Source organism: Lissotriton vulgaris, chromosome 12, assembly GCF_964263255.1.
Source record: "Lissotriton vulgaris chromosome 12, aLisVul1.2, whole genome shotgun sequence".
NCBI classification, from domain to species: domain Eukaryota; kingdom Metazoa; phylum Chordata; class Amphibia; order Caudata; family Salamandridae; genus Lissotriton; species Lissotriton vulgaris.
Window position 1 is genome coordinate 698,067,774 of NC_141700.1, and position 23,037 is coordinate 698,090,810.

A 23,037-nucleotide genomic window follows, 5' to 3' on the forward strand; every position below is an offset into this window, starting at 1 on the left:
TCCATGCTCCCTGGATATGCTTCCAGTAGTGCTTTACACTGTTTTCTTTCTACGATTCCTCTGTTTTCTTGGTGTGCACCTCCTGTCATCTTGCTCAATCAAACAATCAATCAGGTGTTTGTTAAGCGCGACTACTCCCCCGTTAGGGTCTCAAGGCGCTGGGGGGTGGGGGTTTAACAGGCTCCAGTCCATCAAGGGGGAGGGGGGTTCAGTCGAAGAGCCAGGTTTTTAGGTTTCTTGCGAAGATGGGGAGCGATGTCTGTCTGAGGTGGAGCAGCAGGGCGTTCCAGGCTCGGGCCGCGAGGAAGGAGAAGAAGCGGCCTCCTGATCTGGTCTTTATGGTGCGTGGGACTAAAGCGTAGGAGAGCTGGCCAAATCGAAGGGTCCACTGGGTGCGTGGAATTTGAGTCTGCTGTTCAGGTATGCTGATCCGGTGTCGTGGAGGGCCTTGTGGGCGTGGGTGAGCATCTTGAAGGTGACTCTAGTTTCGATGGGGAGCCAGTGGGGAGTGCCCAGGTGCTGGGAGATGTGACAGTGTCTTGGCAGGTCGAGGACCAGTCTTGCTGCAGTGTTCTGGATGTTCTGTAGCTTGCAGTGAGGTTTTTGTTTATTCTGGCGTAGAGTTCATTGCCGTAGTCGAGTCTGCTGGTGACTAGGGCGTGAGTGACGGTCTTTCTGTATTCGAGGGAGATCCATTTGAAGGTCTTACATAGGAGGCGGAGGGTGTAGAAGCAGGAGGAGGAGGACGAGACGGAGTTGATCTGGCGGTCCATTTTGAGCACGGAGTCCACGATGATTCCCAGGTTGCGTGCGTGGTCCGAGCTTTCGAGGACGGGGGGCGGGTGGGCCACCATGTGTTCCATGCATCGGGGTTTGGGCCCATGATGAGTACTTCTGTTTTGCTGGTGTTTAGTTGTAGGCAACTGTTTTTCATCCATTTGGCGACTGCTTACATGCCTTCTCGAAAATTGTGTCTGGTGGTATTGGGTTTGTTGGATAGGGAGAGGATGAGTTTGGTGTTGTTTGCCTATGACACAATGTTGAGTCCGTAGGTTCTGACGATGGGGGCGAGCGGAGCCATGTAGACGTTGAAGAGTGTAGGGCTGAGGGAGGACCCCTGGGGGACTCCCCGCAGGTGGTAGGTGTAGGGTCAGAGAGGAAAGGGGGAAGTCTGACCCGCTGCGTTCTGCTGGAGAGGAAGGAGCAGATCCAGTTGAGGGCCTTGTCTTGGATCCCTGCGTCGTGGAGTCTGCTTAATATGTGCGATGAGAGACTGTGCCGAACGCCGCTGAGAGGTCGAGGAGGAGGAGGGCTGCTGTTTCTCCTTTTGTCCAGTAGGGTGCGGATGTCATCTGTTGCAGCGAGGAGGGGGGGAGGGGCCGCAGGGGCAGCAGCTGGGAAAATTGGGCAGAAAAGGCAAAAAGAGAGTAAAGAGGGGAAATGAGGTAGTGAAAGGTCCAAGAAAAGTGGGAGAAAGACACAGAAGGAGAGTGGGAGGGGAAGATTACATCAGTGAAAACGGAGGAAAGACACAGAGGGGGAGGGAACGGGGGAGATTGAAATCAGTGAAAGACAAGTGAAAATTGAGAGAGAGCAGAGAGAGAGAAAGGAGACAGAGGTCCACTGGACCACCAGGGATGAGGCGCAGGTAAAACCTGTGGGTGGAGGAGGGCCTCGAACACCAGCACTCAAGTGTGCAGGGGTTCAGGGGAAGGCCTCACTTGACGGTAGCGCTGCGAGGGGGGAGAGCAATTTCACTGAAAATGAGTCAGTGGTCTTGCTGTTCACCTTCCCATCACCCTGCCGTCCACCTTCCCATCACATTACTGTCATCACCCTGCCGTCCACCTTCCTATCACCTTACTGTCGCCAACTGCTCTGGCTAGCTCTGTCCCAAGTGCGCCTCAGTATTTTTTGCCCCCATTCCTCCAGCTGTTTTTCTCCTACAGGCTGATTGAACTTTCTCTGAAAAAGCTGATGACCAAGCTGAGCACTTCCTGGAAGGACTTAGATGATTTCCGGAGCATCTTCTGGGGGGTGAAGAGCCCAGTGGCTGGTAAGTGTCAAGACAGCATCTCTGATGTTTAACCAAAGGAATTATTTTACTGTAGACCTCACAAGGATCTTTTCTCTGAAAATCACGCAAAGTAAAATACTGAACATACTCTGGGGAGACTTACATTATTTGCAGGGGGGTTTAACATTTTGGTCAAGCTGAATCTTTCATGCATTCATGTCTTCTATAAAATTTTGAAACATTGCGATTAGATCTGGAACAGTCTGTAAAAAGGTAGTCAGCAAAGGGAGCATCTTTAATCAGATCCTGGTAACATTGACAGACATGTGCAAAAAATCCTGTAGTTAGTTCTAGCCTCAAATGAATTTGTCCTCCACCGCTACTGCAAAGTCTGATTTCTACGTTGTAGTCAACTACAGCAGGTCAAGTTGATTGTTTTCAGTTATGGATCACCCTTTGAGCAATGGCCATAGAAGAAACTCTTTAATGTCAGGAAAATTACATTTATGACCAGGACAAGTGCATCCATTGTATTCCATCCAGGATTGGTCTAACTGGATGCAAGTTTTCTAAGACCTTGAAGCTGAAAATCCTAAAGTCCCGTAAGACCACGAGGATTGCAAGGGAAATGAGGAGGGCAAGGGAGGAGTACAAAAGGCTACGTAATCCTCAAATGAGGATACTAGTTCTAAAGAGACTGGCTTACCTTCTCCACCTTCCTCTCCCATCCTATATCTTTTATGCATTTGACTCCGCTCTTTCTTCTTGCTTGTGCTATTGGACGCACTGTATACCGCAACCTTTAAATCGAAATGCCAATGAAGATGTAGCCTTTAATCTTGACATCAAGCAAATTTTGTATGTTCAACATCTTCAAAGTCACAGTTTGAATGTGTGAAGCGGTGTTCTTCAATGCACTATGAAACTTGATGTACAGTTCTGTTCTCCTGTACACAAATTGTGCTTTCTTAGTGTCCAAAGCGTGATTCAACAATAAATCCTTCTTCAGCCTTGACTTCTTGAATTGCATGAAAACAGTAATCAACTCATTCTTCAAAGATTGAGAGCACTGTCACTTCATTTAAGTTGAAAGCTCTTTGTGTGGGAGAGTCCGGAGAGGAAGGGATCCGAATGCCGATCACCTCATAACGGGATCATAGGCTCTGTAATGTTGTGAATAGGAAATGCTGACCTTCACACTTTCTACATCTGAGACCATAATTACCTTTACAGAATTTAAACACAGAGCTGCCACATACAATAGTAATGCATTGGCAAAAGAGGTCATGGAGAGACATTTGCTTCTCCCTAGTCACAGCCATCTGTAGACATTCCCTCGCTCATGAACCAGGAAAAAAGCATCTTCCTTAGTTTAGCTATTTTTGGGCTGTGGCTCCATACCCAAGAGCTAGTAAAAAGGAAATTAAATAAACATGGCTATCTGAAAATGAACCACAGCAGCAACTCCCTTCTCATCACCACAATGACTAATTTGTGTGTGAAGCTACACACATGCTAACTGCTTCACGAGAACAGTATACTTTATGAACACTTTGACATCTAAAATAAATTATTTATGCTTTTTAGTCTGAACAAAAGAGAGGCATAAATGGAACTTATTGTGGACAATAAAGAGATGGAGAGGAAAGGGGAGTAGAGAGAGTGAGTGAATGGGGTAGAGTGAGTAAGAGTATGCAGCGACAAGGAGGCTGTCTCATTAGAGCAGTCATCTGCCAGGCACACTCTCATAAGCCAAAGCACTGACATCCGGTGTCAAGGTAGAACCTTAATATGACAATGTGCATTATGTTCTCACAAGCCACAGTACAGTCTAATTTGCCCAGGTGCAACTGTCATATACCCAGAAATACTCTTATAAGCTCTTATAGCCTTAATGATTCAATGCTGTACCTCTCAAGACCAGGTTGAGGCTCATATGTTCAGGTACTGCCAATACATGCCAGGTTCAGGTGTATATCACCAGGAGGAATCTCATATGTCCACTAAAAGCCCCATAGCCCAGCTTGCACCTTCTCTAAACAGAAGCAAACTCATATGCTGTGGTACTTGTATCATATGTGCATCAGCGGTTCAGACACAGGTGCCCAGGTACAGCCATTATATTTCAGGTTGTACAATCCAAGTACAGCTGCAGCTTCAAACACTCATGCATAAGCTCTCTCTATCTATATATACCAGTTGAAGATGTTCTGCTGAGGCCGGGATTTATACATTTATACATACCTTTGGTTTGGTCAAGATTATAATAAGGAATTGAAAACATACCTGGACGTAAGGAGCAGAATTGCTTACCCGTACATTTGTGCTAGCGAAACGGCTGAGGGAAGGAGATGAGAGGAGACGGATGCATGTGTTTAGATATATCAAAAACCACAATGCATATATATATATATATATATATATATATATATCTTTTTTTTCACTGAAAACCAAGATTAAATGGACGTGATAGTTAGGTGACTGTCAGTTAAAACATGCTGTATTAAATTAACAAAACCACTGAAATTCACAAGTTATAGTTATCTCAAGGAATAATAGCTCGTGCCCTAAAGTAACTATAACTCGCGTCCCCACTATGCACAGTGTTTTCATCAGTGATGTAATTTCACGTGTTAACATGTTATCAGTGATGTCGCAGATCATGTCATGAGTGATGTAATAGTAAGGTAATTAGCAGGAAATTATGATGTAACAGTGAAAATGAGGACATGGAGGGGAGGAAGCCATTTCTCGTTGCACAGTCACCATAAAATGTCATGATGCTCGAACAATTGGAGAACTAAAACAGGCTGCAGACAAAGCAGGAAACCGAGAGGAAGTCATGCAAACAGATGGGGTTTGAGCCTTTCCTTGAAAGTCCAGATATTCGGATCTGGCAATTCCACAGTTTGCATCCCAGGATCCTGAAGGATCTACTCATGCATTTCTCGTTGCTGTAGCCATAAAACCGTGGCGGAGCTATAGCGTAGGAATCTAGATGGAGCACAAGGTGAAATCAGATCTGAAAGCAAGCTATGGACTGTGAAGTGGAGCACTGTGTACAAGGCATAGCTCCTTGATATGGATCCAGCGCTGAACCTGAAATCACTGATAGGCACGTTGCACAGCTGAAACATGGTCCAATTTGCAAAGGCCACAAGCCAGTGAGACTACCATGTTTCGAAAGCTTTGCTGCTTGTTTATCCAGTAGACAAGGAGACACAGATACATGTCATTGCAGGCATCCAGGTGGGATAAGAAAAGTGCTCCCACACCCTGGGTACATTTGTCATCCAGGTGTAATGGAAGCGTTTTTCCACAACATGCTCCGGTTTAGTGGGCAATAGAAACAGAGTTTTTGTATCTGGTAGTTTCAGGCAAGTTAGTTGTCAAACCAGACCCAAAGGGTTTGGACTGGTTAGGATGGCGTAACCAGTAAAGAGGGAGGCCAATCCTTGTGCATCCAACAAGGTGTATGGCCCCCAACAAGCAAGATTTCTCTTGTGTCCCCATTCATTTTAAGGAAGTTGGTGGGCATACAGCAGTGAAATGCAACCAAGTAGTTTCTTAAAATGCTAAACCGTGGCTGACGATGTCTTGTAAATGAGGATGAGAAGTTGTTGGTCATCGGCTTATTATATTACTAAAAAGATGACGTTTGTGAAAAGCTCTCTCAAAGGCTGTCCGTTGATTGTCAAGTGCATAGGTGAGAGAGCAGAACTTGAGGCATCTTGCAGCCTGCCAAGCCTTCCCATAGTAGAACATGGGCTGTGACACCACTTGAGAAGGTCACTGTAAGAATCACTTGAACCCCGCCCTCTTTCTCAAAAACTGAAAAACAGGTCAGCTACAGCAGCTCAAGTATTAAAAGCCCATCTACTTCATATATCTTTGTTTTGGTTCCAGGTGATTTATTGACAGATCAGAGTTAAGTTGTCTAAGACAACACATGAGCTAAATAGTGGTCAGTCTATCCCAAGGGGGTGGATCAAAGTCTAGGAGACGGTGTGGGAATGAGCGTAACTGAGGTCTAAAGTATGTCACTCTTAATATACAGAATCTTGCACTAGTTATGGGAAGCCCAATGCTGTAAGTCTTGAGTAAATATAACAAATGTGGCATTATGTTTTCCTTCAGCATGGAAGTTGATGTCAATAATTGTGAAAGGGATTGGCCACCTCTTCAACAGAATCAGTAAAAGTGTCAAGCCAGCACGGGCAAGAAAATCACAAGCTGCACCTTGGAACACACAAAGGACAGTCTAAAACATGCACTTGCTATTATATAAGGGAATACGTTAGCCAAAGGTTGTTCAAAGACAAGCAAGGCAAGTTCTAGGGTAAAAATATTCTCGGCTGAGGGGGTCACTTCCAGGAATGGCGGCTCCGATTTCCCCAATAGGCAGCAACTGTTGCATTACTGCAATGCCACTAGTGGCAAAACATCACTTTCTAACAATAGCTTTGGAAATGCAAGAAGTCAATAAGTAGTATGAAACAGAGATCTTGTGCCAGGTTTTCCTGTGTCCCACGTCACAAATTATGGAATTTATGTACCATTATACTTCAGCATGACACAAGATAATTCTGTACAAGGGCAGCTAAGTACGCAACCAAGTCAGATCAAGTGTTAAGTAGAAGGAGAAAGCTCTGAGTTTTTATGAACCTTAGGCTTTAGAGGTATGATGAAAGTCTGAAAGACCCCATTTTATACATTGTTTACCCTCCGCTACTGCATCCTATTTTGTACAATTTGGATTCCTACATTCCTGTCTCTCCAAACTTTACTAATGCATCATATCTGAAAGGTGGGTGTGGAACCAATGGGTTGAGTGGTGACTCTGAAGCTGAATATCCCTTCCCTCCTCAGAGTATGTGATGAACCACTGGAGGGAAGACTGGTTCTTTGGGTACCAGTTTCTGAATGGACCAAACCCCACACTCATCCGACGCTGCACCCGGATTCCAGATAAGTTGGCTGTCACGGAGGACATGATCTCCCCGTTCCTTGACGTCGGCACTTCTCTGAATGAGCAACTTGAGGTGAGTTACTGGTTTCTCATGCTTAGCTTGGTAAAATGGGGAAGAAAGAACATTGAGGAGGGAGGGTGGATCCCACATGGCATATAATAGCACAAGCTTTCCTTTCACAGAGGGTTTCACTGCTTTTATAGGGTATAAGTAAGATTATTTTTTAAAGAGTTTTATATAGTGCAAACAAGACACAAAGACATGAGGTATCCAAGCGCCTTACATGAGCACCAGTTTTGTTACAGATGGACACATTCCTTTTTTTAGGCACGGGAAGATTAAGTGATTTGCCAAGAATCACAGGATGTTGAGCGTCGTTGCCTGGACTCGCACCCGGTTTTTCAGCTTCGAGGTCGACCGCTCTAGCCGTAAGGCTACATCCTCTCCCTCTTGACACACATGCATACATGCTCATAGACTCGCACATATACAGACATGCATGCTATCTCTGAATGTTATCTCTCTACCTCTTGGAATTAAGTCTTGCAGGCACAAGTCCAGGCTGTGAGAGTAGAGGCCCTAAACAGTGTTTACAAAACCACAAGTAAAGGAGCCAGGGGGTGTGGAATTGTAGTGTCACAAGTTGTGAGGGACCCAGTTGGTGACTGTTAAACCTGATCAGCCAACTTCATAAAGATCCCTTTACCACTTGGTGGTATGGAGAAAGTTGGCGGACTATTCTCACAACACAAAACCTTGCCTTAATGCAATATAGAATTATTTGAAATCGAAGGAGAGCGGATTGTGCAGTAGCACAAGAGTGCCAACATTGGTGGCTATATCATTTGAAAAGAGTGTTCTTCGACTTAAGATGTTGGGATGCACAGGTTTTTTTTTCAATTACAATGGGCCAGGAAGTATTTCCAAGGGTTGCATGTCAAACATCGAGATCAATAATATCAACCTTCAAAAATATGGGTTCCACGGTATTGACTGCCACTGTATCATCAATGTAAGTATACATAATATTATTGACGACACATTAGGCCCATGCAAATTTTCGCTACGCTCACGTAATTTGTGTAATTTCTGGCATTTTGCTTTATTCTTTTTATGTGAAGTCCACAAAATTACACCTATATGTACCTCAGCATAATTGGAGGTTGCTTGGGTAAAAAATCTTTTTGTGGGAGCACCAGAACAACACTAATAGACAGTACACAAGCGCCTTTTGTTTGTGACACTTGTGTTTATTGTGCTTTTTTTTTTTTAGCATGATGCACATCCCCGAATCAGTTTTAGACGCGAGGACAGACTTCGTACAAAAAAATGTGTGCAAAGTGCCAGATTTGCCTTTTTGTGTAATCTTGCGTAATGTTTCTGAAATATCACGGGACTGCGCAAAATGAAATTATGCACATTTTGCACACCCCTACTCCACATCCACTGATCTTGACGATATACTGGTAGTTCATATTGTGAAGAGATATTTCTGTCGGTCAATATTCAGATCATGATATTGTAGCCCTGCAACTGCAGCCCAGTAAGGCTTCTAGCTGAATATGAATACTCTGTCCAAAGGTATGGCCCTGCACTCAACAAAACCTTTGGTATGCATGTCACGGAGCATATTTCATCTGCTCGTCTCTTCGAGGTAGTAACCCAGCACAATCCTCGACCTATCAGGACTTGGCAATCTTTTCCCCATAACTTTATTGGAATATCTTTTTTCTGTTGCAGAAACAACTGAGCAGGAAAAATTTACTCCAGCCAGAGTCTCGGGCAATTCCACCTTCAAAAAAGATTTGTCAAACAAAATTTGAAATATTCACAGTTTCGAGCATGGACCAATGTTGACACTACTACACCCAGAGGCCAGCCGGTTCCCTGATTGAGGAGTGCTTGTTTGATTGGATGAATTGTGTTGGGGATGAGCCAATAAGAGAACTTTCTATATTCTATAGATGCCGGCAAATGCTGGCACATCACCTGCAGTCCAAGACACAATAGGGCACCATACAGGCTATAAAGGACAGAGAGGGGAACAAAGTTCAGGAAGGTACACAAATAGCTGGGGACTTCCAGGAATACTATAAAACATTATACCCAGCTCATCGACTATGGTCAGTTGGTATTCACTCCTACTGGGAGAGTACCCACATGACTACACTCGACCAGACGCAAGCGGACAGCTTGGAGAAACCGATTTGAATCTAGGAGGTGATCTCTGCCATCTCCAGGCTGAACCGCTGAAGTCCCCAGGCCCGGACAAATTGTCGCTCGATTCTACAAAGCTTTCTGCCATACACTAGCCCCAGTCTTCACTAGACTGTTTAATATCATTATACACCGAGCTTGGAGTCCATGCTTGAAGCAACCATTACTGTCATCCCCAAGTCTGGCAAAGAAACACTATCAAGCTCGTACAGATAGATTTCCTACCTCACTGTTGATGCTAAACTATTCATGAATATCCTAGCCTACAAACTTAATTAACTTATGTCTGGCCTCGTTGAACCAGACCGGGCAGGCTTCATTCAAATAGGCACAATGGAGACAACACCAAATGCATTATCTTTATCCTTGACAAAATCCACCAGTCCAAGAAGGAGGTGCTGCTGCTCACAAACGATGCAGAAAAGCATTTGACAGAGTTCACTGGCCCTTACTAATCAAAACCTTAAACATTCAGGCTTTGGAGACCATTTTTGCTGATGGATCCAGAGCATTTATAGCTGCCACTGGGCCAAGGTGAGGGTTATTAGGGTTTTGTCAGAGCTCTTCCATATACAAAGGGTAATGTGTCAGTGGTGAACACTCCTCCCACTCCTATTTGCCCTCTTCATGGAGCCAGTAGCTCAACCGGTGTTGTCAGACCACAACATTACAGAAGTCCTTTTCGGAGGGACCACCCATACTCCTAGCTTATATGCAGACAACATTATTGTGGCCCTCGCCTACGCCATCTTTGCTCGCCCTGTTGGTAGAACTCCACTAGTTTGGGCCATTTTGGGGTTTAAGGTCAACCTTCGATATTCACAAATTATAAATCTGTCCACTCCACAACATCATGAAGACCACTTGCGTTCCACATTCCCCACTACACAACCTCATAAGGACTGTCTGCCTTCCACATTCCCCATAGCCTGGGCGGGGACGAAGATACAGCGTACACACACTGTGGATGTGACTTCTGTGGTCAACTACACCACTCTCTGCTCGCAAGTTCAGGCACAACTGGCAAAATGGCACCATCTGCGGCTCTCATGGCTAGGCAGAGTGGCAGGTATGCAGATGACCATTCTCCCCAAAATCCTATTCGTATTTCAAGCACTTCCGTTGACACCCCCCAAGAATTCCAAATGGTTCCTGCAACTTTAGATAAACCAGCTTATTTGGGACGGGAAAAGGCCCTGCATGCATCAACAGCTCCTCTATCAAATAACGCAGGAAGGATGCCGGCATGCCCCTGACCTTGCAGGATATTATCAAGCAACACAACTTTGCTTAATAGTGTAGAGGGGTAGAACGGCTATCAAAAAGGATTGGTGTTTTATGGACCAGGCAGATGCAGATACACACATAAGGAGAGATCCCTGGCTACCCCGTAAATACAGAGGGTAGACTCTATATTCATTCACTGTCACCAATTTGGTCCACAAAATGTGGGATGGTATGGTGGTTTCAGGGGGCTGACATCATTCCCTTCCCCACTGACCCCCATTTCCTGGATTTCACTGCAGGCCTCCAGGTAGAGCATTTCCACAAATGGCAGGAGGAGGGCTGCAAACGAACAGGTAGTCTATATGACACCCACAGAATCATTCAGTTTGAATGCACGAAGACAGACTAGGGCTAGAAGAAGCTGACCGCCTATAATATTCTGCTAATCCATGACTGCGTCTGATGTTTACTCAAAATTATCATAAATACTTTGTGAATATGTAAAGTTGCAAAGATGTTCCTACATTTTGTGGTGTAAAAATAATAAATAGCGGGAGAAAACATCAGTTATAAATAGGCATTTGCACAATTTTTCTCCCACAAACCTATTTTCAGGGTAAGAAAATTCACTCGAGTTTTTGTGCTTAATATTTGCCCTTTGAGCGAAATTAGGTCATGTAGGTGAAACAGCATTTTAAGTTAGTGAATGTATGAAGTATTTTCAGCAATTAAGATTGACGGAGGGTCGTGTTCAGCCTTCAAATTTGCATGCTAGTGGGGTAAGGAATATAGGGTCATTGAGGTTGTATTCATAATGCTTATGCAGGTTTTAACACTTTGTTTTCTTTTTTTCTCCCTGTTCTTGAATTATTGAACAATTTTACTATTTGCTTATTTTATTTGAATTTATTTCTATTGGTAGAAAATAAAATGTAACAAAAAACAAAGAAATCCAAATTTAAGGTTTTGCATGACTGAGAATCCTTATGAGCAAACATGTACTGAGAAAGACGTGTAAATTTAGGTATTCTGCTTTGACCACTCTAAATGGAATGCAACACAATATGCTTTTGATTTGATTTTCTGAGCTCACCTGGCGAAGACTATTTTAGGGCGAGGAGAAATATTGGCCAGTCAGTTTATCATGAAATATAGATTGCCTGTGTCGGCCTTGTGACCAGTTTGTTAGCAGTAGTCTGGAGTTGTGCATGAGGAGATGGGTAGGAGAAAGGTAAGTGATCCACTCAGGAGGCAGAGGGTACCCCTCTACAGGGAAACTCACTTTCACCAACCAACTTGGGTACAGTGTCCCCAGTTTCTCTCAACTAAGCTAGAATATCTCATGGTGCTTTCCACAAAGGTTTCATGTACCCACACCACTTAACAAAGTAAAGGCACAAAAAGACAACAGAATAGCAGAAAGCAAAGAACTTTGGCAGGGTGTCAACATACGTACACCACAGAAATCTCCCTGCCTGCAGAGTTTACAATATTTTTGTCAAATTGGTACATGTATGAATGTGACTCCTTTTTATCTTTATACTCTTCGCTGACTGATGTATATTTTTAATTTTTCTGCAGAAGGGGAACATCTTCATTGTAGATTATTCCGTTCTGGATGCGATACCTACCAACGTGATTCAAGGAAAGCAACAATACCTGTGTGCGCCCATCTGCCTTTTGTACCAGAACATGGAGGGCAACATGCTGCCAATAGCCATACAGGTGAAGTTCCAGGGTACCACTAGTGCCTGAACACTCTGTCTGTCTGTGTCTTTCTCCCGCTTTCTTTTTCATCTCGGTCCCACTTCCCAGTTTCTTCTTGGGTCTATAACACACTTCTTGACCTCTGAGCCTAATACAAGCCTTTCCTGACCTCTAAACCTACCACAAACACTCACCCTATCACTCCCACACAGATCACGCCTGACTGCTTTATAAAATCACAACTCCGGCTGATGCGGTTGGGTCAACAAATAACCCCTCCCTGGTCCTGTCGCAATGATTCTGTCCTGTTCTCATCTCATCTTCTACCTTCTCAACTTTTTGTCTCAAACACAAACCCTGTGGAAGGCTCCAAGTCCATGTCCAACCGCGAGCCATTTCAAGGGAGAATGATCTTGGTTTGAAATATTTTTATACCCTTGCACCCTCCTTGTTCTAAGCACAAGGATAAAATATGTCTCATGCAAGCTGAAATTTACAATGTAATAAATTACCTAATTCCTATCAGTCATCAAAATCTAGTCCTAGTCTTCCTTGTCCTATATTTAGATGTTAAGGTAAGGCCTTGCCTTGGAGAATACAGCATCCTTCATCTGCAGAAGTAGCTGTAACTAGCCTTACTAGTCACTTTAAGCTTGTTTACGATGGTAGACTCAAAGATAGACTGCCCACTGAGATCCTGAGTAGGGGAGAAGTTGAGGGGGAATGTAGGGCTGTGGCAAGGAAGACGCTCAACACTATAAAGATTTTTAGTAAGCATTTTTCTGATTTTCACTATGTCTGTCTCCCTTGCCTCTGCCCTTACATATTAAAGGTGTTGGGAGCAGAAAAGACCATCATCGGAGCCAGCAAAACGCAACAGTAGAGTCAGGAGAATTCGTAGTGTTGCATTTAAACGTTAACCTCTTGTAAAACTCTTGTACCAAATGCATTAGACTAAGAACAGCCCACTGACAACTGGTAGTACTGCTTGAAGGTGTGGGGGATATCCAGGTGGCTGCGTTGCAAGTAACTTACAATATATATCCCTTGACACTCAGGACAAGAAATCTTCTTGCTCTATGTGAATCTCCCCTGCACGGGCCCAAAATAGCTCCATCCTTCCATTAGTAAGCCTTGGAATTAGCAATAAAGCCAGACGTCAAACGTAGTCCATGGCTCACTAAAGGAAGGATGGAGCTATTTTGGGCCCGTGCAGGGGAGATTCACATAGAGCAAGAAGGTTTCTTGTACTGGGATATATATTCTAAGTTATTTGCAACGCAGCCACCTGGATATCCCCCACACCTCCATCCTGAATGCCAGATGAGCATGAAGGTGGGCTGTTGATGAATAAATTCCCTGAACCTATGTGATGAGATAATGATGATTAACAAAGTATCTGGGGCCAAGAGAAAGACTTAAAGGAATTAGGTCTTAGTGTAGCCTTGTCAATCATTGACCAGTCTCAAAAACAAACTTGAGGGAATGTACACCACTGTTCAGCCATTTTAAAAAGCCATAAGACTGACGGCTAATAGTCAAGGTGAGCCACCTCAAATCATGACATTTTGAGTGCACAAATTGCTGTCAAGTGACCTCGGTGGTAGAAAGGGACCAGCCCTCCCTGATCAAGAAGGATAACAAGAAATGAATCAAGACCCTTGACTAAGCAATCACTAGAACCATGACCTAATGGCGAAGTTCAAAAAGAAGGACTTATTAGTTTTGTGGATAAGGAAGTCATTTTGTAGAGAAGGAATTTATGAATCTGTATTTACTTTGAAGTCATGGAAAGTCGAGTAAAAGCTGTGTCCTGACCCTATCTGTATCATTACGCCCCTTCTAACACTGTGACCTGCTGAACAGCTATCTATGGTGAGCAGGAGGCCTGGTGCGCTTATCCAAGCAGGAAAAACCTACATCTGCACTGAAATACCATACCAGACTTGGTGGCACCAACACAAATGCCCCCAGCTGGCATAGCACATGCATGGAGAACTCTGAGTCTGATCAACCTGTTGCAGCCTGCTGTAGCACAGCCTCCACCACCAGACATGAGCATATTCATAAAGACATGATTCACTCCCATCGAAGCCTACAAATGTACAAAGGGAATAGCATCCTGCCTCTACTGGAGACAGACCAAGTAAAATGTTTGTGTGACTCATATTGCCAATTAAAATTGGCAGAGCAGAAGGCTGGCTTTTAAAAAAAAAACAAAAGGAATGTTTGATTGGTTACACAGATAAACAATTTTAATTTAAAAGGAAGGCGTTGTTGCTCTTTTGTAATGTGGGGCTGATAGAGCGGATTGGGGCCAAAATTAAGTAATATTGTTCTACCTATCAATTGCCATCACTTACAGGGTCAAGCCCCCTTCCCGCGCCGGTTTATTTTTGCTTAAGGGATGAATCTTTGCCACCATATTTTGATTGAAAGAACTGGTTCATTATCAACAGCAAATTTCAATTCCAGTTCCAAGTTAAGTCAATGATGAGAGGTGGAATAAGTTTTAAAGCTTTATTGTCATTAAGAGATTAGTACATTTCTTTTATTCTTCTTTATTTAAATTTGTCAATAAAGTTTTAGTATGTTTACAGAAATCTCATAAAGATATGGCTAGAACAAATAGACAAATAAGGCATTAAGCGCGTTTCATAAAAAATAAAATATATTCTGAAGGCCAGGACTAGAATCTCAAATTTAGTTGAACTCATGAAGGGTTCAAGTTCATAGGAAAAGAGCGAGATCAGAAGAGCATAAAGCAAAAAGCAAAATCAAATCAGAAGAACTTCCCATAAAGAGTAGTTCATGAAACTCAGCTGAGTCTCGGAAATATGAGCCAATGATCAGACAGTTGCAGTAGGAATCTGTAAAAAGAAAGCATCAGAATACGTAAGGAATGATCAGAAGCAGCAGCAGCCATAACCGTTAGTCTAGGAAGGTGAATAAGGAGTGGAGAAAAAGCCATCTGAAACTAGCTAGAACACACACCAATATAAAAGACATGAATAAATGATGCAGACATTGTAGCAGGCTTCTTCCTCTCTGGTCCAGTCGAATAGCAGCACTCTTCTTTGAGCAGGTTCAGCGCTTTCTTCAATTAGGACCCTAAATTGGGGTATAAAAGAATACCAGTTTTAGTTAGAGGATGACACCGGTCATCCTAACCTACTGATAACATCTGGAACCAAATTGGTAAGATAGGAGCCCGATTTCCATCCTGATGAATGCCACCGACCCACCTGGGCCAGCAGCAGAAACATGTTGATGATCAGGGTGGTTTTTAACACCAACTAATACCCTGCAATTAAAAATTGTTTTTTAAATCACTACTTCACGGCCCCCATGTATATTATTAGAAGTTTCTCCCTGTCTCCAGGTGTAGGCCAGCTCTCTATCAAACCTGGTTTTTAGAGAGCGAGGACTGCCTACGATGAAGCATGACACCTGTTGGTTTGTGAGGACAGTCTTTAACATTTTTGAGATGCTCAGCACCCTACTTACCAAGTGTTTTGTAGGGAGACGGTTATATTATCTAAGTGACCAGTATTTCAGGGTAGCTTCTTTTGTGTGTGCATTTGATAGGTTTGGAGGTCAGCTCACCTTGAAAACCTCCATAGCCTCAAGTTCACACCCCTGGATAATTCCAAGGGTTTGTTTGTCTGTCCGCTCTTCCTTTCCCATGAAATAGGATGTGGCTTACAAAGTTTTATCCCAAAAGTTAGCTACAGTCGGTCTTGCATAGTTATATTCTGGAAAAATAAGCCTCACTTCACATAGGCATTAAGAACGGTTGAACGTCTAAATTAAATATTTCACTGCATATAGAATGAACTATACTAAAGATAAGGGACCTCAATTTGCAAAATCACTGTTAGATAATTCACTTCGTCCATGTGAGCAAGAAGTATTGTTTAAAATGTAAAATTATTCTATTCAACATTATGTGAGACATGAGAAAATAGAAAGTTTAGTAATTGAAACATAGAATGTTGCTTATGAAAAGTAATACATTTGTTTAACCGAAACATTCTGTAGTCAAGATAAATATTTCTAAGCATGTAATTTTAAGGTCCAGCTAAATTAGGTTATGCGCAATTTTCAATATCAATTCACTTCTAGCTACAGGAGACTTGCTCCGTAGCATTTCTATGGCTTGTACAAATAGCTATGACTGCCTATTGCAATTTGCACATTTTAAATGCTCGTAATTTCAGCTTTGAATTTCACATTAATCATTGCACATTTAGATGCTAATCTAAATCTTTCACATTTTAATTATTAGACCTTATCAAGGCCTTATTTTAATATTTAATGGATATGACACAGAAGGTAGACAATGCTAAAATGAAGGCTGCAGGCCCCGAAAATGTGTCTGTAGTAGATTTACTTAAACAGGTTTTAAAACTCTATCCTTATGTATTTTGCTTGAGTGAACAGTGATAAAACACCCATTCAACAAATGCTGTACTTGTTATCCTTAGAATGACCACCTCCCTCCTGGTCACTACTGGCACGGTTTCCAGTTCAGGAATTTCTGAAGCTATCCTAATGCTTTTTGGGTGTTGTAGTCTTTTGCTTGCTTTGCACTATTAGACGAAGATCCCTGAAAAAAATGATTTATAATTGAAACGTTCAGGTCTGGAGATGGTGTCCATTATAACCTGAAATGAGGTGGTCACCATGATGGTGCCACTGTACAGTTTTAAACATACAGACCATGTCTGTGGTGTCTTTTACACTGGAAGATATGGTGGAGCGAGCTCGAAAGATCAGTTTAATATGGCCATCAAGGGTTAAGAAAAAAGTAGTTCTCTTGCTCCAGTGCTTCACTCTAACCATCACCAACAATAAGCATTTTAGAATGTTCCTTTGCTTGATGATGTCAGCAGGGGTTTTGAGATGTATTGTGACATCTTTCACCATATGTCCCTTAAACATATGTACCTTGACATCTGCATCAAGAGGGACCAAATACTTCCAATAAACCCAAATGATGTATATGTGTAGCCTAAACTTGAAGTTGTAATCTTACCTCAACATCTGATGAAGACTAGATTCATTTAGCGTAGCAGTAGCACTGTGTTTTTGATTCATCTGCTGTGATGGAAATATGGGCAATCCTTTATAGTGTTACATACAACAAACTCATATTATTTTATAATAATAATTGCTTTAGTGTTTGAGCAACTTTAGCAAAAGCACAGCAGTGATCTTTCGTTTTTAGGTTTTTGTGGTATTGATCTAGCTGTGCGACACCCCATTGGGGGACAGATGGGATAAATTAGGCAGAATGAGAGTTTCTTCCTGTTTTATATAACTTCATGGAGTTTAGCTTAGTGCCAGGCCTTTGTGTAGTGCACAGCTGTGGAATTTCCTGATTTAGGAAAGTCATTTATTAGAAAATGATTAACCTTGGGGAGGGTTGTTTCCCTACAGGATACCTACACTTAGGGGACGGTTGATGACACAATGGTGTATCTGTTTATCAAATATGTTAGTATTATGCATCATACTGATGTTGGGATAATCCTATTCATGAAACAGGTCTTCATTGACATTTATGCAAATTCAGGTTTATTGGATCAAGATATATCACTTTCATTGAGATGTGTTGATGCCCACTGCTTGGAGTTCTGGATAATGAGAAATTGATCACTACTTTCATGACTGCATGACAACGTATATATGATGTATGTACCTCCTCTAGTTTATCCCCTATGATCCACTTACAAATATTACAATTTTTGTTTCATTCATATCGTCCCAAAGGTCGTTTGCCACATAATATTTACTAAACGCTTCTAATTCCCTTTAGAGGCCTGTTTGAGTCAAGTCCATAACAGCCTGGTCATCAGCATATAATAAGCATGTGATATGTCTTCCTCTCATTTTTAGTGAGAATGTCTAAGTTTCTATTGAAACCCAAGGCACAGCTGCAAGATATAAGGAGAACAGCAAGGGGGGCAAACCACACTCTTGTCTCAAGCCATTACCAGGTTGATTTTTTCCCCGAAAGTGATCCCCTAATATCCAACTCCACCTGCGCCCAATTGTCCCGATGGAGTTCCTCAAGGATTGATAAAAGGCACTTTGGGGATTCAATTTTCCTCAATTTTTGACCACAGAATTTCCTGTTTACTAGGTTGAAGGCTAAACGGAAGTCAACAAAAAAACAAATCTATCTTCCAGTTGTCTGCAATGCGTTCTGCCATGTAGCCCATAAGCTAAAGCAATGATCAATCGTTGATTGACCCTGCTTAAACCCACCCTGTTCGATGGGCATCAACTTATTTAACTCTATCCACTCCTTCATGAACAGTGAAATAGCCTTAGACTATAACTTAACCCCAACATCCATTAAACTTATCAAACATAAATGTCTGGGGGCAAACATAAATTTCTGGTATTACATTTCTTTAATATTGGTTTTATTATTACTCCTTTTGAGCTAACTGGGAATATTCCCATTTTTGTTATTGCAATAAAAAGCACTGAATAAAAATGAGGTCACCATTTAGGCTTGGATTTTTAAATAAAGTAAATACTCTGGCTCAGCCACATTGGTTTGCTTAAGGGAGGCAGCTATCTCATTTAAGTTCTCACTTGAAAGTTTCAGTGGCTCCTCCTGTTGGGGTGGCCATTGCCCTGTATGATCCTCCCTCCAGATCTAATAAATATTACTCAAATAAGATATCCACACATCCTCTAGAACTGTACAATTAATTGGATCTGTTCCCTTTCTACATCCCATCTGAACCCGCATCAAATAATTGTTCATATCTTTTGTAAGTAAAGTGTTTACATTTCTTCCCAATTAGCTTTATAGTGATCCAATGTCTCAATCTTTACTAAGGCCACATAGTACCTTTTCACTTTATGATAAGATTCTCTTTCCTATGTACCTAATGGAGACTATTTAATTTAATCCATTTTCCTTAGCCTTCTTTTCAATTCTTGCAATTGATTATCAAACCATTGCTGTTTATGTTAAACAGCAAAAGATTTGTACTTTTCAGCAGAGGCATTATACTTTACAACTAAGGGTGTGGAGCAATCTACCACCTCTACAGAAGTCTGACAATACTATTTTAAAACCTCACCTTCCTCGACTTCGTCCAATTAAAGGGATTTTGTTACCTGATATTACAATAGTAAAGCCATGTACTTATCATCCAATCTGGTAGTCAGGAGTTTAGGAAAGGTAATCTCCATTGGAATCCCAACAGTTCTTGGATGAGGAATATATTAAATGCCATTTCAAGACTCTAGTGATCACTGCCTGAAAGTTTCACAATGTTAAGCTTATTACAAAGCTGGAAATACCATGCTTGTAGAAAGATATAATCTACCGGCCATATCTGGCTATCATAAACAAAAACGCCCATTTATACAAACAAATACTAATTTCGATATTTAATTTGGCAAAGAGCAAATCTCTCTTTGAATGAGAACCGCATGGAGAGATGGCTTGTGGGGTCCCATAAGCCTTCAACATTTGTCCATGCAATTCATCAGCCTTACATAAAACTTTCTTACAAAGAAAGATTATCAAATTGAATCGAGATGAACCATTGATTTTAAAAGGGTCGGCCCAGTATGGCATCCACTGCAACTAAAAAGTTCAACATGAGGAGTCACGGCTTTCTTCAGACAGATTGAGGATGCACAGTCCTATCTGGGTCAAAAATTAAGCCACATTGTTGCTCCCGATTAAAAGGATTAAATGTTTACGCCAACATCTAATATATCTTGAAGTCATATGAACACTTGTTCGCACGAATTTTATTCATCTTAATATTTCAGACTAGTTTGTGGTGAATTGTGTTTTTTTAAGGAATTAGTCTTAAAGAAATATATACACTTGTGAACTATAGGCTTACTTATGCGATTTCTGCAAGCAACTCATTTCACGGATTCATAAGAGTCCCCAGACTAGGCACTGAAATGTATAAAAACATACATTTCCTTTTGCACTTCGAATCCTAAATCCACTGGGTACCACTAAGTTGCAAATGCCCCTTATCTCTTTATCCACATGGAAAATATTTCCACTACATCCTGGTGGAATATCAGGCTCAATGGGTGCGTCCTGGACGAAATTACATTGTAGTAATTGAAATTTGCAGATTTAGAAAGTCACAAATCTCAGTTCTGTGTATTCCGATTTATGGATTGCCCTTACAAACCCTACTATATAACCACCTAAAAAAGAACCAATGTGAAGAAAGAGCTTCATGAATCGGGTCTTAAGTTCTCAGAGATATTTGGCAAAGCATGTGGCACCGCAATGTGCTATTTCTTCCCCTTAACCCCTCAAATGACTATTCATGGGGGATTCCTTCACATACCTCCTTGTTCCGATCAATACATTTAGAACATCTGTGCAGGTGGGCTTTAAAATTCCGCCAACTTACTTACGTAAAGTTAAAAAAGTTTGGTATTCTAAAATAGTGAGTTTAACGTACACAGCTCCTTTATTAAACTTTAGCAACTTTGATTTTTCCCCAAGGCAAAAAAAAAAAATCAAAAAATACAGAAACACATTTTGCAAGCTTAGCGCATGCCTAGTTCTTGAACAGTTGCTAAACTGGTAACATAGACAATGATTTCCTAAATTGATCTAAACTTTAATGCAAAAATACTAAAATCATTTAGGCATTACTAACCCACAAACTATAACTGTAGATTTTAGTCTCCACACCTGGCTTCTAACACCAACCTAATCCTTTATATTCTCACCAACACAACACAAATACGCTCTAAACCTGAATTTCCTCAATAATTCACACTCCCGACTTGAATGTCTTGCCTGTCTTTCCAATATTTCATTTTCCGGCCACTTTCTTCCTAGATTCTTCTAGCCGCCATGAAACACAGAGCCCCCAACCTTCATGTTGTCACTTCACTCATTCCAAGGCCTTTATATCTGTATGGTGGTGGCATCTCCACACAATATTTATTTGGTGGGGGGGGGGGGGGGGGTGGGGCTTTCAATATAGCCTTATAGCCCGCCGTAGCGGGCTATACCAGCTATTAAAGGCCCTCTGCTGCCTTAAAGGCCCGAGCCGAAGGCAAGGGACTTTAACAAAGCAGCGGAAGTTTAATTGCCGGAATAGCCCTGCTACGAAGGGCTATAAGGCTATTAGAACATTCTGCTACTAGAGGGCAGAATGTTCTAACAAACAAAACAAAGCCTTCAGGGAGCGCAAGGGGATCGAAATCCCCTCCGGCTCCCTGAAGCCTTTGTTCACAGCCAGAGCTGTGAAAAAAAGAAACATTGGAATGTTGGAGCTCCGGGCTTATACAAGCCATTATAAGCCCAGAGCACTCCATTGTTTTCAATGGATCTCCCAACATTCCAATGTTCTGATATAGCCTTATAGCCCGCTGTAGAGTGCTATACCGGTTATTAAAGGCCCTCTCCAGCGTTAAAGGCCCCGAGCCGAAGGAGAGGGCCTTTAACAAGGGAGAGGGACTTTAATAGCGGTATAGCCCATCTACGAAGGGCTATAAGGCTATTAGAACATTCTGTCACTAGAGGACAGAATGTTCTAACAAAAAAACAAAGCCTTTTGGAAGCCTGAGGGGATTGGAATCCCCTCAGGCTCCCTAAAGCCTTTGTTCACAGCCAGAGCTGTGAACAAAGAAACATTGGAATGTTGGAGCGCCAGGCTTATACCAGCCATTAGAAGCCCAGAGCACTCCATTGTTTTCAATGGAGCTCCCAACATTCCAATGTTCTAATTTGTGTTATGACACTGCTCTGGCCCATGATAGCTCATTCCCCTCTGTTTTGCCTTCACAGTTAAAACAGTCTCCCGGAGAGGACAACCCGGTTTTCTTGCCTTCAGACCCTGAACTGGATTGGCTCTTGGTGAAGACATGGGTGCGCTCAGCTGATTTTCAGATTTACCAAATCAGTTCCCACCTGCTGCACACACACCTGGTCGCGGAAGTACTTTGTGTGGCCACTCTGCGCAACCTGCCATCTCTCCACCCAATCTTCAAGGTACTTGACTACTGGGGGGTTTGGCATATCATAGACTTGTATTTCAGCAATTTAGACCTGTGTTTCAATCATTTCTGCCTCCAGTCTGTTCGGTTTGATTAAAATAGGGTTTTGAACACAAAAAGTTGTAATAATCTGCAGCTGGGCATCTTCTTGTTTTTTTACTCTAGCCTTAAATTGTTTGGAGCGAAAACTCCTGGAGCCTTTGAGGGCCAGGCAGCTCATCATGTAGCCCATCTCGGCACCCGCTACCTAGGGTGGCATACGCTTGCAGTAGGTCAGAAATCTACCACCATTACAACTAAATTCCCCAGAGACTACTAATAAGCCAAAATAGTACTACAATTAAAAATAAGGGACATCTAGGGTGGTATACTTATCGGAATACTATGGGTGGCAGGTATTTTGGGGATTTTGAAAATATTTTTTACTAGTGACCCAATCGTTTTGCATCACCCCACTGGGAACAGCATTTATTTACGCATTTAAGCAATGTAGACTGACATGCTGTCTTGCGTGCATTCAGAATAGTTGGCTTTGATGGATGGGTGACCGAAATCGTACAACTGCAAGTAGAAAATGATTCTTAATTTAAAAATATTGGAGGATCCATTCTACTGTGATACATTCACAAGCAGGGACCTTGTGAATTTATGACCTTGAAAATACCATGTGACCCTTTTATAAGTTTACTTTCAACGCTTCTCTTACAGCTGTTAATGCCACACATGAGATTCACCTTAGAGATCAACACCCGTGCGCGTGGCCAACTCATCGCTCCGCATGGCATCTTCGACCAGGTGAGATCTGTGATCGTCCTAAGCTCTTGCTTACCATGCCTGATTTCTCTTGTACACTGTGCCCAGCATCTTTACCACTCGAAG

General features: G+C 42.2%; 1 protein-coding gene across 3 annotated transcripts in view; it reads left to right on the plus strand.

Moving 5' to 3' along the window:
* Nucleotides 1–23,037, plus strand: part of ALOX12 (arachidonate 12-lipoxygenase, 12S type) — a 158,788-nt gene that overhangs the window by 107,268 nt on the left and 28,483 nt on the right. For all 3 annotated transcript variants that reach the window (XM_086945910.1, XM_086945908.1, XM_086945909.1), the window contains exons 6-10: nucleotides 1,950–2,056; nucleotides 6,887–7,059; nucleotides 12,013–12,156; nucleotides 21,950–22,153; nucleotides 22,867–22,953. In XM_086945910.1, coding sequence (XP_086802036.1) covers nucleotides 1,950–2,056; nucleotides 6,887–7,059; nucleotides 12,013–12,156; nucleotides 21,950–22,153; nucleotides 22,867–22,953 — 715 coding nt within the window. The remainder of the gene's footprint in view (nucleotides 1–1,949; nucleotides 2,057–6,886; nucleotides 7,060–12,012; nucleotides 12,157–21,949; nucleotides 22,154–22,866; nucleotides 22,954–23,037) is intronic.